The sequence below is a fragment of the Echeneis naucrates genome, chromosome 17 (genome assembly GCF_900963305.1).
Source record: "Echeneis naucrates chromosome 17, fEcheNa1.1, whole genome shotgun sequence".
Classification (NCBI taxonomy): Eukaryota; Metazoa; Chordata; class Actinopteri; order Carangiformes; family Echeneidae; genus Echeneis; species Echeneis naucrates.
Window position 1 is genome coordinate 6240631 of NC_042527.1, and position 15154 is coordinate 6255784.

The following is a 15154-nucleotide window of genomic DNA, read 5'->3' on the forward strand; positions in this document are numbered from 1 at the left end:
GATATTGTGTGATATTTATAATAATTTACCGTAAAAAAAAACACACACATGTGCGCATACATACACATATGCATGCCCGCATACAGAATGATGCACAAATAAAAGATGTCAAAAGTGTGTATTTGTCAAGTAAAATACAACCATTGAAAAATAGGTTTCTAAAAATAAGGCACGCAAGTGTTAAAGGTGCGATGACATCTTAGAGCAATAAATATAACCGTATGAGCCATGTTAACCACGTTATATTTGTTGAAATTATTCCATAGTTTAGAATAATAAGATAATTCTAAGAGGTAGCCGGGGTAGCTACCTACATACAGAGTAAACAAGAAGCATAAGCGGAGTAAACAACCAAAATTTACCTGTAAATACTATGGAAAACTTTTCATGTCCTAGATGACTGATGCAATATTTGATTCAATACGACATTCTAAAAATACTAATGGCACTATACTGTTAAAACAATTTGAAAATAAAATCTTATTTTGACATGTGCAGAAAAAACATACATGTATACATACAAAAAACAAATGGCACCACATCTCTCATCATACATAATTGCTTTAATCCCCCACTGAGAGGGGGCTTCTGGGAAATGAGTGATGAAGGGTTCAGTGTGACGCCGCCATCTATGGGCTTTTCCTGAAAGAAAACTACATTTCCCAGGTGTACTTAGCACTTAGACGTTGGCTGTTTAGCTCATACTTGACCGGATTCAAGATTGGCTTTCTGCTGCATCTTGCTGACAGGCACCCGGCAAATGAAAAAAAATTGCACCGGCGAAAATGAACTTTATGGTGAGTCTTTAATAAATCAAAAATAGCCGATACAATTCTGATAATGAGTGTAGTGTGTTATCGCTAAACGGACGAGGCCTGAATAAACACACCGGTTTTATCTAATATCTCCTGGATTAAAAGGGAAACAGTCTCCCTACATTAACAAGACAGGTGGTAACTACCTGCAATGATGGCTAAATTATGAACACTTTCTGAAATGCGCCATTTTTTCCCCTCCTATTAATTGGTTCAAATGTGTGTTGAAGAAGTGAGGACTCCTTCATGTCATCCTTCCTGGGGCTCAGCATGGCGCAGGAGGACAAACACAGCCTGGAGGCGAAATTCACCGCTGCAGTCAAAGTGATGCAGAGTTTGCCTGAAGAAGGTGATAACTTTCTCTTCTACTCTGACTGAGACTGTGACCGAAAGAGATCAGACAGACTGACCTCCCCAGAGCACATAGCTGAACTCTGAAGTCCAGTTATGTGCTGTGTCCTCGGTGTGCAAACACTGACCTACATTGGGAGCTGTCACTGCTGGCTGTACTTCCATTGACAAAGCTGCTATAAGGGTGACGACTGATTAAGTCAATCAGTCAGCCGTCAGGTTTAATAGCAACTGCTGGGTTTCACATGTTTACATTGTATTTCCAAGTTGTCCTCCATGTATGTTTTATAGTTAACCAGATATGATGTTACACAAGACTAATTCCCTTTCTAATCAGCCTTCTTCATTTCTCAGGTCCTTTCCAGCCATCTGATGACATGATGCTAATGTTCTACAGTTACTATAAGCAGGCCACCACAGGGCCCTGCAACATCCCTAGACCGAGTGGCTTCTGGGACACTCGTGGAAAAGCTAAATGGTAAGTATGAATTGTATGTTGTCTTCATGTACATGTAATTGTTATATTCCACAGCTAAATCCAGAATTATGCCCAAAGGAAAGTATCACTATTTGCATGTTTCATATTATATTGAAAATATAATGATGCTATTCACAGATACAATCACTTGATGTTGTACAATTTTGAAGAAAAATCCCAATTTTCAATCCAATAACAAAAAAATATTAATGGTTTGTACAGCAGGTCTATCCAGGGGGTTATCCTGCGGAATAAATTAAATAGAGTGAAATTTCTGTTGAATGAACTACCCCTGTGACTTCATTGTTTAATTTTTCAATTACTGTTTGTTGTTGTTGTTGTTGTTGTCAGTGTTAAAAGCTTGGCTTTGTGTTGCCAGGGATGCATGGAGCTCTTTAGGAAATATGACAAGAGAGGAGGCGATGAAGAATTATGTTGAGGACATCCAGCTGGTAAATCTTTTCATGGACAACTGGGCCTCAATAAATGGAACATGCACAATAATAAATACACTGACATCTTTCCTCACATTATTGGTTTTGGCATTGTAAGTAAAAAGCATGTCCATTACCCAAATACCAATCACATTCCTATTAGCCTCAGCTGCAACATGTATATAGCGCTAATGTTAACATGCTAAATGTATAACTTGCAAAACATCTACCACCAAGAACTGTGCTAGTGGAGCCTCATAGATCTGTAAGCATGAACTGAAACATCACCTGGTAACATCTACGTGGCAGTCACTTATTCACTCCAGATCAAAATTCAGTGAGCCATGGCAACACATAATTATATTTATTCAACTTAGATTTATAGCCTATTTATGCAGAAGTAAGTGCAAGTACATGTGCCATATTACCCTAATCCCTTTCACAACATTTATTTTTGTTGTAATTGGACTGCTCAAACGACGTTTTGTTGTATGTTACAATGATAAATAAAGATCTACCTATCTAAACTTTTAATATTTGCCATCAGATTTTGGAGACCATCCCAATCTCAGATGAAGTGTCCGACCTGGTGCAGAAGCTTGGTAACTTCTATGCTGAAGTAGATGTAGAGGAAGAGGAAGCTGAAGAAAATGAAATAGACAGAAGGCCCTTCACTAGGCCTTTTGCAAAGGAAGCAGGTAATGTACACAATCAGAAAAGATTATAATAACTTTGCACTGGGAGGCAAATCAAAGGATAATGCATAATACACTTCAGGTAGGAAACTGCTCTTCTTGTAGGATGTTGTGTTGCTGTTGATGTATCTTTCTCAGTGACTGAGATTTCTTTTCTGAGCCTGTCCTGCATGTCTTTTTATCATTAGATGAGCTGGTCAAAGCATTTAAGAAGTCAGCAATGGAAGGCAAGTCTCTTGGTTTTTACTATAGCTTTAGAGTTAATAGATTGCTCTTTGGTCTCAGGCTGAACAAGCTAATTTTAATTTAATTGAGTTGCTTTCATTAGCGTTTCATTTGACTGATCACGGGTGCTGCTCTAGGCTGAATTAAGACTAAGGCAAATACAGTGCAGGCACTGTGGGGAACGTGCTAGGTGAATGTTTCCTGTGTGGCCTGTCATGCAGTACATGTTGTGATGCTTTACAGTGGTTGGTCAGTATGTTTCTTTGGTGACTTATGTCATTATTTGCACTTTTACTCCTGTGAACCTTAATGCTCTGTCAGGTGTGTGTGTGTTTACTTTTTGTAGCTTGACATAGTGCGACATATTCATCGATAAAGAGATAATCAAGAGTATTTCCCTCACTGTTCAGGATATGGGGATCTGTGGGATGATATACAAAACCTTCACGAAAAAGAAAGTGTTCAAGGCTTAAGTCTCAGTAGCCAGGAGGAAGAGGGAGGTAAAAACTATAGTGAAATCGAGAGAAAAGAGGAAAGTAGTGATTGGAGCAGAAGTGAGGAAGAGGAGCATTGGGATGAAGAGGATAATACAGAAGATGAAGACAAGGAGGAAAAGGAGAAAAAAGGTACTATCAGTACTTGTAGTTAGTTTTTGTTTGCTGTGAAGTTGTGTTAGCTGTGTTGTCGAGGTTACATACGCCAAAACCAACAGGGGGCATCAAGTGTTTTCTTACATTTATTAATAGCTAAGGTTCACAACATCTTAAGTGTATCTGCCAGGTCTGTGAGTCTTGGAGACACCTACTCAAACAGGAGCAACTACAGGTGCTGCTTTGAGATGTTTCTGTTTTGGTCAATAGCGTAACAAACCTTACAAGATACTAAAATTTACATGTGTGTAGTTGAAAACAAAATGAAGACAAGAGTTTAAAGTTGAGTGGGATCAAACCTATGCATACAGATTACCAACGTAAAGAAGTTGTAATGGCTAATGAAAACACATGCTTCAGAACATCACCATAGTGACCGTCATTGTGTCTTAAGTTATCGGATGGTCTCTGGTTATAAATGCTATGAAAATAAAAATGCAAGACTGGTGTGATATTTTATGCTTTTGCCACACATCAGTGAGCTTCACTTTTATACTGGATGATGTGTCTTCATTGCCATGAACAGGGGCACTACTCTAAACCTGGTGAAAATAAAAACTCATATACCAAAACTGTATCAATCCACATTTGAAAACAGTCTTTCATGATACATCTCACACTGGCTGCAATATTTCTGACCTCAATTATTATGAAATTAATAAATGAGTATTCAATAATTGGCTAGACAACACCCAAGTTTAAACTTGAGCTTCCTTTTGATATTAAGTACATACTTGTAAAGTTTTGTAACTTTGTGTTCTGCAGGTGTGCAAATCTAGCAAGTACAAATTTGCTCCAATTTTTTTCTTTATTAATAAAGTTTTGTGAATTAATTTGGATGTAATGCAAGGCACAAATTGTTTCTATTGGAGTCTATAAATTTCTCACTGAATACATTCAGACAGCTATGAAATTTATTTCAGTGAGATACAGTAAAAAGTAATTTGCTCTCAATACAGCCAGGGTGAGATATGGATACACAAAGTCAGCATGAAAGAGAACTATGCTCCTTGGAAAAGATTTGTCATACTCCATTGGCGCTTTCTCATCTTGCCCCAGTTTGGAGTCCTAATCCTCGGCTGCTCATGGTCGAGGACAAGAGGTTGAGGTCTGGCACTCGAGGGTCAAGCAGCAGCATAGAACCCAGCATGTCCTCTTTCACCAATGGGACACACAGCTCCCTCAACAGTGAGGTAGAGGAGGAGGAACTGGCCTGTTCCATAGTGCCTGGAGTGCCATATAATCCATACATGCAGTTTAATGGACACCTGAATGGTAAGATCACAAATGAATGCAAAAAGAGTTTATTTGTTCTTATTGGTTGCATTTGTAAGAAAAAGCACAAGATGTGGGAATAATAATTTGTACAAATTGAAACTTGTTACAGCAAAGGGAAATTTAGGAAAAATTGCATAAAATGAGCAGTGATCTCAAACAAAAAGTTGAAATCTATGTTACTGTACCATACTATAATCTTCAGTGTAAAGCATATAGTTTATATATATATATATATATATATATAGTTACTTATAAAGCGCTCTCTGTCTATTGCTCACCTGAACGGGGACAAATAAATGTTTGAGTGTTGTGTTTTGACTTCTGAGGTCACAGGGATGCTGCTCATGAGAAGAACCACAGATCTACAGACTCAGATAATGAGGAATTCTGTGACTCAATGGAACATCTAGCCATGGAAGAGGTGCAGGGTCCCTCCTCTACAACACTAATGATCCTGATGGGAAGAAAATCATGAAGTTTTATAAAGTCAAACATGAATTTAAGATGATCTGTCTTTTTCTCCTACAATCGGGTGTTTACATCCAAGGCTCAGTGTCTGGGATCAGGAGCAGCTTCAGTAAAGCAAAAGGATCATTGGTTTGAGAGCAGCACTACCCTAAATGGAGAAGAGGATCAAATGCCAGCAAAAGATTCCTACTTTAAAGATGGGATTAGTATGCACTCATACACAAGCTCATTGTCAAGAAGAGGGAGAGGTGAGACTACATTCACACAGTTTCCATACTCTTCCTTTCTCCAAGGATGTGCGCTTACTCGCCTGAGTGTTCGACAGTAAATAAGTTACATGTTATGGCATTAATCTGCTACAATCTGCCTCCAGTTTCAGGCTGTCAGTCGCCAAGGGTTACCTGTAGTTCTCAGTGGTGTGTCAGTGCAGATGCTACCAGCTGTTGTGTGTCGCAAAGCAGACATCCAAGTAGTTCATCCAGGGGAACTGTCAACGAGCAGATAGCTACAGCTCTGCTGAGGCTGCAGCGTGATATGGCCAATGTGCTGCACAGGCTACAAACTCTAGAGATGATCAACGTATCCCAGGTGAAAGAGTTGAGGATTTGGCCCAGTTGTCTAGACCGCTATTGATGGAGATATTGACATTTACTTTTGCAATTTAATTACTTTAACTACTACTATTACTATTGTATGTTTTTTTTTTTTATGCAGAGAAATTCATTTTATATTGCTTTTGCTAACTTTTTCTTCAGGAATGTGTGTGCTTAATATCTTGGATTCTTGATGCGAATGGACTTAATGATTTGCCAGGTCATTGTATAATTATTCATGGATTTCTATATTTTCAGTCAAGACCATCTTCACCGAGACAGGAGGATTCCCTAGCTGTAGCACGAAAGGTGCTTAAAATAGTCCATTAGATTTTTATGCAGTTTTCTTATTTTCTTCTTTCACTCCCTTTATGGAAAGTTCACTGTTTTTACAGATCCTGAGACCATCCTGGTGGCCTTTTGAATTCGCTCCGCTCACAGTGTTTTTGACTGCACTCTGGCCTCTTATCGCCCACTGGCTTTTCCAAGTTTACTTACAAAGGAAGAGAAGGTGAACAAAATAGTTCTTAAAAATCATTTCAGGTTTTATCACTACTATGACCACATTGTTTCCCCTTTTCTCCTCACAGGAAAATCCTCTGAATTGCCTGACAGAGGCCAACATTATTCAATGAACATGAACCTGGGAAGAAGTTGTTGCTTGTTTTGTTCTTCTGTGGCTTTCATAAGTCACCAACACAGGCAATGTAATGAGATGCCAGCAGAAATTTAATATCTTCCTTAAATTGATGGATGGTCAGAGGGAGAGGTTGTGGGTGTGGCATAGCATTTTGACTTCATGAACAATGTGCAAGGTTGTCAGTTAGGGAAGATGAATATGTTATGAATGCAGGCACTTTCTCCTTGTTATAGTTATTTTAGGATTAGGTGGTCTTATTTATGCCATGTCTCACAGATAACCACACCAAGCCTCAATATACATGTATGTAACATAACAAAGTGAAGTTTTAAGAGAAATTAATTCATATTCATATACCTGCCATTGACCGTAGCTGATAAGAGTTTTAATTATTATTATTATTGTTATTATTATATAGTATGATTTTATTTATTGCACATTACATGTAGTGAGGTCCAAATTTTTTATCAACTATTATTCTTTTCCTGATAATAAATTAATAAATGGTCTGAAATGTAAAAATATTTCTACAGCATTTCATTAATGACCAAGTAGGCATTTAAGATTAAAAAAATATATATATATACACTATAAATTGAATGTTTATTCTTATTTTATAGTTTATCTGCAATGACATTAAAGACTGGCCATTTGCATAAGATAAAAACAGTAAATAAAACGTTGTTTTTTTTTTTTTTTAGTAACATACAAAGTAGAGACAATCCATATATGAATATATAATCATTCTTGTTTATTGTCAGGTGTTTGGTGAAAATGAAGAAGAATGTGTGCTTTGAGTGCTTTCAAATATACAGTTGCAAAACATCAGTATATTAAGAAGCAAACTTGACGTGCAATAAATACATTCTGGAAACCATTTATTGTAGAGAAATTAATTATTTCTTCTTTTTATTGGGCTTTTTTATTCGCACTTACCTGTTTTTCAGTTTTTAAGGCAGTTTTATTTACTTCACATTTTTAATGTGTAAAGCACTTGGTAACTATGTTTTGAAAGGTAATAAGCTCACTTATTATTGTTGTCATTATTAAAGAAAAAAGATTCCTGTGAAATTTAAATGGTTATTAGACTTCAGACGATTATTGGTCAGCACGATGACCTTACTACTTTGCAATGAGCTCGATAAACGGAACTTCAGTGAAGGAACAAATTTCAACGGGGACCCAAAAGGGGCTGCAACACTAGCGGTCATATCCGTTTTATGTTAGTCTTGACTTGAAGCGTCTGCGACAGAAATTTAAAGAGAGAGATAGACGGGACTTTACCTGTCGGGGGCCGCGGTGAAACTTGTGCAGCTCGTCGGGAGATTTCATCATGTTTTCTTTGACCATGACGGTCCAACCTCAGGTGAGACGGAGGAACCGGGAGGACGCGCTAACGTTAGCAGCGTTGTTGTTTTGTTTCTGCTCCGTGCCGCTCCGCCTGTGAGCAAACCGCTTTAACCTTAGCCTGTTTTCCTGCAAACCAGGTTTTTGTCGACCTTGTGTTTCGGGTTAATGGTTTTTAATGAATGGACTTCACATCCCGCTCGTGATTGAACAGAAACATGTCTCCTGTTCTGTGCGGCCCCCTGATATAAAAGCAGCTAACTTCGTTAAACCGCCGGAGCTGCTGTGAGTGTCCAGTGTGTCCTTAGCTGCCGAGGTGCCAAACTGCGTCAGTCAGACACCTGCTTGATTGCTGATCACCCGTATGTGCTTTATAAGTAAACACTTGGACCCTCTTTTCTGTTCAAACGCTATACGCCAATCTGACTTATTTGCTTTCATCTAGCACAAGGTGTTAACCCTGATCTCACGCATACAGACTTAGAAACACAAATGAGCCCTTCTACTTATTGCCACCCTCTGTTTGAGCTGCAGATAGTGGGTTTTAATGAAAAGTGCAACATTGTGTTTGATAATTGTCGTTAAATGCGTCAAAATGCATTAACTTCCCTCACTGCTCCAAGGTGACTGTACCTCTCAGCCACCTGATCAACGTCCTGCACTCTCCGAAGAGCTCAGTGGCAAGCAGCAGCAGCAGCAGCTTTAGAAAGGACAAGGATCATGTCCCCGACTCAGAACTGAACTGTGCAGAGGTATGCATTAGCATGCGGTCTCAAAAAAAGTAGTTTTTTGGCAGAACAGTTGTATCCCATTAGATTGTATGGGTTTACTCAATAGTGGCCACTGCCTATAGCTTTGCAAGGAGTAAAATACATTTGATGAAATGTGCTTGTATGGTGTAGTCCATGTGGAACCTGCAGGAGCTTGGATTTTCCGACCTTGGAGCACAGCAGCTCAATGAGCTTGTGAAGTGTGTACTGCCACCCTTGGGCACACAGGAGTTGTCGGTTCCACTCTCCAGTCAGACAACCTGGAGGACCTCCCATCTTTCTACACACTCCTTCTTCTACAACAAGCATGGTGAGAATGCTAATGTTGGCTCTAAATATTATATAAGACACTTGTGATTCACCTTATTCCCCTTAAACTAGTGTGTCTTAGACTACTAATTTTAATCAAGCTTGGTGTCACTGCTGTTTACGTTTCACAGGTCTGTAATAGTATCATTGAATGTGCTGTCTCTTGATCATACTTAATCCAATTAATACATAATTCACAAAAGAACATGGAAGAGCAGCATTTTCAACTTTGCAGAGGGAAGCACTATTCCTAGGGTATTCTGATTCAGCTCACCTTATGTGATCTGTTCAGCTTCTAGGTGAAGCGGAGGGTCATTGCTGCCCTATTTTCCAGAGTTGATCACAGTTAACTGTGTATAAATAAGTAATGCATGTGTAATAATGTAGTAGTAATAATAATAATAATAATAATAATAGTAAGAATGTGTAATAATCAGCACTTTTAATCTCTTCCCAGGATTTTCATCTGCTCTCATGCCAATTTCAGCCCAAGTTTTTTTCCGGCAACAACCATCACCTCTTCAGTCTGTCTGCACAGAGCTGCAACACTGGCCTGGTAACAATCAATTTAAAGAATTTATACATGATTATAATTATTATTGATCTGTAGCATTGCATTCAATTCATGGAATCTAACTTTAATTTGCACAATTTAATAATATGTATATTTGTAATCCTTGTGATAATTTGGTTAAGTAATATGATGTGGAAAATATCACAACTTAAACATACTTTGTTTACTTCAAGTGTTGGTCCAGAGCAGAGGCTTCAAAACTTTAAGGAGCAAAACCAGGCGACTGCAGTTAGGCTTCGACCGCCCACAGGAATCTGATGGGTTCACACCATCTTTTATGAAAGTAGGTACTGCTGTTCACATGGTTAACACGCTCAGTCAAATCCGTAGACGTGTTAGACTGACACAAGAGAAATTGCGAAATTTGTGTTCTGTATAGCCAGTTTGAGAAACTATTTTTTTATTTAGTCAGCTTATGTTATCATTTATAGTGCTGCATTAGCTAAGTCATTAAAAGTACTTGAGGATTGCCTGAATTAATAAAAAAGCTGTACTGTCTCTGCATGAAAGTAACAAAGGGCACTCCCTTAAATGTTCAGGCCTACAAAGCCTGTCCAGTTCAATCTCTTTTCATAGCAAAGTTGTGATTAAAAGTAAATATATTTTCTGGCCCTGTGAAACTGCTAACCCTTGTGTTATGTCCTATAGGGTTTCCTTTCTCGTGACAAGGGGATTGAAGTGGAAAGCCTAGACCGCCTGTTGAAGAACAAGAATATACCTGATGGACATCAGGATGCTTTCAAAATGGGCTTCGCAGAGGGTTTCCTGAAAGCTCAAGCATTGACACAACGCACTCAAGGTGAATAGAAGAATGCAAATAACACACATTAGCAATTTTATCACGTGGCCATTACTACGGTACTGATGTGCCATTTTCCTGTCAATTTTCCAACTGTTCAGATTCTCTGAGGAGGACTCGTCTCATCCTGTTGGTGCTGCTTCTTGTTGGGCTCTATGGAATCTCCAAAACCCCTTTCCTATCGGGTAAAGGCTCCTGTTCTCTTCTAGACCTGGTTTTTAACAAATTGTCTCTCATGGAATCTTCTGCAATATGCCCCAGTTTAAAATGTTAGTATTAGGGATGCACAAGTACATCTGACAGACATTAGTATGAGCCAATATTCCCACAAATTACTAACATCCCCCTATCTCTAAATAAGTTAGAATTGACATAGCCGATGTCACTGGCCAATGCTTTAATTTGCAACAGGGATGCAACAGGGATGCAATGATATCAGTCTAACATCAGCATCAGCCAAACAAACAGTTGGCCACTGGCATCGACAGTCAATATTTTGAGCTTTTATGTGGACTACTGTGAATATTAACTTGCATAATTTATGCACTAATATCTGATATAGTTATTAATTAACTCTTAATCACAGACTGTATGTGGGTTTGTATGTGTGTGTGTGTGTGTGTGTGTGCGCGCGCGCGCTCATTAACAATGCCATGCAGTGTGATTTCGAACTTTAATCTAACCATTTTGGATAGTGCGGTTCCGAACCACAACAGGCCTGGACTCAGCAGTGGACCCTGTCCAGATGAAAAATGTGACATTTGAGCATGTCAAAGGGGTTGAGGAAGCTAAAAATGAGCTGCAAGAAGTAGTGGAGTTCCTGAAAAACCCACAGAAGTTTACAGCACTGGGAGGAAAGCTGCCAAAAGGTAGTGTGTCCATGGCTGCATATATCCACTAGGTACTATAAGCAACATAGGTTCCTCATAGTACCTATTGGCTCTTTTCAGTTGTTTTTTGTGACTGGGCAATACTTTCAGGACTCTGACTTTCTTCATATCCCCATCCTCATTTACTTTAGGTGTACTGCTTGTCGGTCCGCCAGGTACTGGTAAAACCCTGCTGGCAAGAGCAGTGGCTGGTGAGGCAGATGTGCCGTTCTACTACGCCTCTGGATCAGAGTTTGATGAGATGTTTGTTGGAGTAGGAGCCAGTCGCATCAGAAACCTTTTCAGTAGGTTTTTGTTTTGTTTTTTGTATCATCATAGCTTTACTTTTGCTTTCTTAAGTGCCAATTGAGTGTTTAAAGTTTATGTCTCCTAATACAAAGGCTAATATATTGTTACTGTGGTAACTATAATTCTAATTGTACTGAATATTTTTGCATTTTGTGACTATTTTTTTCCTTAGGGGAGGGTAAAGCCAATGCTCCCTGTGTGATCTTTATTGACGAGCTGGACAGTGTGGGTGGGAAAAGGATTGAGTCACCCATGCACCCTTACTCCAGGCAGACTATTAACCAACTGCTTGCTGAGATGGATGGGTAAAAAAATTATAATTAGCCTTTTCAGATTGAGGAGGTATCTTCCCTCATACCATAAATTCATACCAGATTGATTGATTTATTGACTGTTGTTATTTTTTTAAGTAAATAGTAGCAGCTGCAGCAAACATTAACATAAAAACTTTTTGATTTGCAGTTTCTTAAAATGTTAATCCATTGTTGTATTTTCTGCACAAACTGAAGGAATACAAAGTTGAAACTGTAGGTGTAACGCATGTAAAAGGGCAAACTCTTCAAATCAAGATAAGCTAAAGTGCATATTTTTGGTATATGGTAGCAGTATTTTTGATTGTAATAAACCTGTAGTTATAATATCCCTTTTGGAATGTAATTTATATTTTTTAATCATGAGTGTGTTTGCTATAGTATGAGTGCGTGAATCCCGCATTGTGCTACAATCTGACTTGAACCAGGTGAAGTCCTCTGAGATGGTAAAATGTAGTAGAAAGCGAGATGAAACACTGACCTGCACCCTGTCATGTAATGTTACAGGTTTAAACCAAATGAAGGTGTGATCATCATTGGGGCAACAAACTTCCCAGAAGCGTTGGATAAGTAAGTTTATCTTTTTGCTGCTTCCAAAATGTCAGGGCTTTCAGTGCACATTTTAGAAGGTTTATCCCTTAACACAAACCCTTCAGACTCATACCTGTCTTTATAAGACAGCTTTTACTGCCGTCAGCATTTTCCTAACAAGCTAATTAACCCTTCTAGTGCCCTGATCCGCCCTGGACGTTTTGACATGCAGGTGACTGTCCCCAAACCAGATGTGAAAGGACGCACAGAGATCCTCAACTGGTATCTGAAGAAGATTAAAATGGATCCAGGTGTGAAATATCCATTGACCAAAATATATTGTACTCCACTGTACTTGTAGTCCATTGTATTTGAAGTGTAGGCTGAATCTTTTAATAAGTGCTTTGCTATTCATTGCTGTGTAGCTGTTGAGGCCAATATTATTGCTCGGGGCACAGTGGGCTTCTCGGGTGCTGACCTGGAAAATCTGGTCAATCAGGCGGCCCTGAAGGCTGCAGTTGATGGAAAAGACATGGTCACCATGAAGGAGTTGGAGTTTGCCAAAGACAAAATCCTCATGGGTGAGATAAGCTTTGCCCAACTGATGTACTTCATTTTTCTACTAGCCTCTTCACAATTCCTTTCTTTCCACTCACTCTCATTCATCTTCTACTGCTTAAGAATTTTCGGGTTGCACAGGTGGAGTACACCCCGGACAGGTTGCCAGTCCATCACAGGGCCAATATACAGAGACAACCACCCACTCGTACTCGCACTCAGACCTACAGGAACTGAACCCACAGCCTTCTTGTTGTGGGGCAACAGCACTAACCACTATTCCACCATGCAGCCTGCGTTTTATGTTGGTTTTTTTTTTTTTTTTTTTTTTTTTTTATTGTTGTTCATTACTTTATTCATTATACCATCATCTCATACAATTTCCCCTCTTTTTTTTTTTTAGGCCCTGAGAGGAGGAGTGCAGAAATAGACAAGAAGAACAAGCTCATAACGGCATACCACGAATCAGGCCATGCGATTGTAGCTTACTACACCAAAGATGCAATGCCAATCAACAAAGCCACCATCATGCCCAGGGGCCCCAGTTTAGGACATGTAAGAAGATCTGAAGCTTTTAAAACCTGTGCATCTTCAACTCTGATACCAGTTCTTAAGCAAACATTCCTAGTTTTTTTTACATCTTCTTTTTAGGTGTCTATGCTTCCAGAGAATGACCGTTGGAGTGAGACTCGCTCCCAGTTACTGGCCCAGATGGACGTTAGCATGGGCGGACGTGTGGCAGAGGAGCTTATATTTGGCCATGAATACATTACTACTGGTAGGAAAGACTTCCCTAAACCCCTACTAAGATTTGGAGTCATAAAATGAGAGAGAATTAAAAAAAAAAAAAAAAAAGGAAATCTCATGACATTTATTACATCAGAAAATAAGGCTGACGTCTGAAAGGATCTTTTTGTCCTTTTGCAGGAGCATCAAGCGACTTTGACAGTGCTACAAAGATCGCTAAGATGATGGTGACCAGATTTGGAATGTGTGAGAAGGTAGATGGCCTTGACAGGGAAGAGAAAAGACTGATCATATTATATTCAGTATTAGTTAGTATGTGATATTTATCTTTGTCTCTCTCAGCTGGGTGTGATGACGTACACTGACATTACACAGCAGAGCCCAGAGACACAAGCTGCTGTGGAGCATGAAGTCAGGCTGTTACTGAAGGTCTGTGCCACACGGTAAAATAGCTGAACATAAAAACCCACTCTGCTCCATTAGACATATTCCAACCCACTGTTTTCTATTGCCATCTCCAGGAATCTTACGAGCGTGCCAAAGCCCTGCTGAAGTCTCATGCCAAGGAACACAAGAACCTGGCAGATGCTCTGCTCATGTATGAGACACTGGATGCCAAAGAAATCCAGTTGGTCTTGGAGGGTAAAACCCTGGAGACAAGATGAAACCAGCAAAGTTGGCAACACTTCGAGGGAAGCAACAGGGAAGGGGTCAGGATTAAGGCACTCAGGCATAAAGAAGGGAGGTATGGACTCAGGTCCTAAGAGGTGACTCAAAAGAATAAAGTGCAATGGGACAATGTCATATTTTCATGCCTTCGCCTCTTGGAATTTCATTAATATGCCCAGACAAATAGCTTCTTTATTTGAAACTTAAACATGGCCTCCCTGTGTTTTAAAGGAAAGCAGGTGTATGGTGGACTGGTTCAATGTATGTGATGAAGGTTGAACATATAATGTTCATTATGTTGCTCAGTGCACTTTATTAGCTGGTGTTGGGATGATACATGAATGTAAGTATACACGTCAAATGTACACATTACCTGGATTCCTTTCTTTAACAATTGGGTAAAAATTCTGGGTCAGGTCTGAAATAAATTCCTCTTCTGTTAGCAGCTGTAAGCTGCTCAGCATTTCCCAAAGAGTTAATGTGTAATTGAGCCTAATCAGAGCTTGTTTTTGTCTGTGTTATCTTGGTTAGGTTGTACTCACTACTGCCACTTAGGTTATTCTGAACTTGGAACCTAAAGTTTTAGTGTGTCCGCGTGCGTGTTGTATGTATACACCTATTTATATTTGTCTGTTCCTCAACTCCTTTTTGTCCCCGTTGTTTGTTTTTAAAGGTGGTCTGTACTGGGTGCATATTTTTTTTTCCTTTTGAAATAGGAAATATCAGATTTTAAA

General features: G+C 39.2%; 2 protein-coding genes across 6 annotated transcripts; both read left to right on the forward strand.

Annotated features, from left to right (window-relative positions):
- The first annotated feature begins 1053 nt into the window (after positions 1-1053).
- LOC115058227 (acyl-CoA-binding domain-containing protein 5-B-like) lies at positions 1054-6635 on the forward strand. Of its 2 annotated transcripts, XM_029525538.1 has the most exons (12): positions 1054-1164; positions 1521-1644; positions 2024-2096; positions 2626-2776; positions 2962-3000; positions 3409-3624; positions 4708-4923; positions 5253-5347; positions 5456-5642; positions 5768-5982; positions 6246-6296; positions 6383-6632. In XM_029525538.1, exons 1-12 carry the CDS (start codon positions 1062-1064, stop codon positions 6500-6502), a joined length of 1590 nt encoding a protein of 529 aa, XP_029381398.1. In that variant the 5' UTR covers positions 1054-1061; the 3' UTR covers positions 6503-6632. The 2 variants fall into 2 exon arrangements, with proteins under 2 accessions (XP_029381398.1, XP_029381399.1); XM_029525539.1 differs by lacking the exons at positions 2962-3000; positions 3409-3624 and having other exon boundaries at positions 5474-5642; positions 6383-6498; positions 6578-6635.
- A 1193-nt stretch (positions 6636-7828) lies between these two features.
- LOC115057397 (ATP-dependent zinc metalloprotease YME1L1-like) lies at positions 7829-15106 on the forward strand. 4 transcript variants are annotated; one of them, XM_029524494.1, is made up of 19 exons: positions 7829-7993; positions 8598-8726; positions 8790-8810; positions 8877-9054; positions 9511-9609; positions 9801-9910; positions 10276-10426; positions 10528-10611; positions 11122-11295; positions 11448-11600; positions 11777-11909; positions 12423-12485; positions 12645-12757; positions 12872-13027; positions 13408-13559; positions 13656-13782; positions 13932-14005; positions 14094-14180; positions 14273-15106. In XM_029524494.1, exons 1-19 carry the CDS (start codon positions 7961-7963, stop codon positions 14414-14416), a joined length of 2181 nt encoding a protein of 726 aa, XP_029380354.1. In that variant the 5' UTR covers positions 7829-7960; the 3' UTR covers positions 14417-15106. The 4 variants fall into 4 exon arrangements, with proteins under 4 accessions (XP_029380354.1, XP_029380353.1, XP_029380355.1 ...); XM_029524493.1 differs by lacking the exon at positions 8790-8810; XM_029524495.1 differs by lacking the exon at positions 8790-8810 and having other exon boundaries at positions 11143-11295.
- The last annotated feature ends 48 nt before the right edge of the window (positions 15107-15154 follow it).

Bases quoted from the DNA above. Each gene is read 5' to 3' on its own strand.
- LOC115058227 (XM_029525538.1), top strand. From the start codon at position 1,062: ATGTCATCCTTCCTGGGGCTCAGCATGGCGCAGGAGGACAAACACAGC. The intron at 2,097-2,625 runs GTAAATCTTTTC...ATTTGCCATCAG, and splicing joins ATGTTGAGGACATCCAGCTG to ATTTTGGAGACCATCCCAAT. The intron at 5,643-5,767 runs GTGAGACTACAT...ATCTGCCTCCAG, and splicing joins ATTGTCAAGAAGAGGGAGAG to TTTCAGGCTGTCAGTCGCCA.
- LOC115057397 (XM_029524494.1), top strand. From the start codon at position 7,961: ATGTTTTCTTTGACCATGACGGTCCAACCTCAG. The intron at 10,612-11,121 runs GTAAAGGCTCCT...CATTTTGGATAG, and splicing joins CAAAACCCCTTTCCTATCGG to TGCGGTTCCGAACCACAACA. The intron at 11,601-11,776 runs GTAGGTTTTTGT...TTTTTTCCTTAG, and splicing joins TCGCATCAGAAACCTTTTCA to GGGAGGGTAAAGCCAATGCT.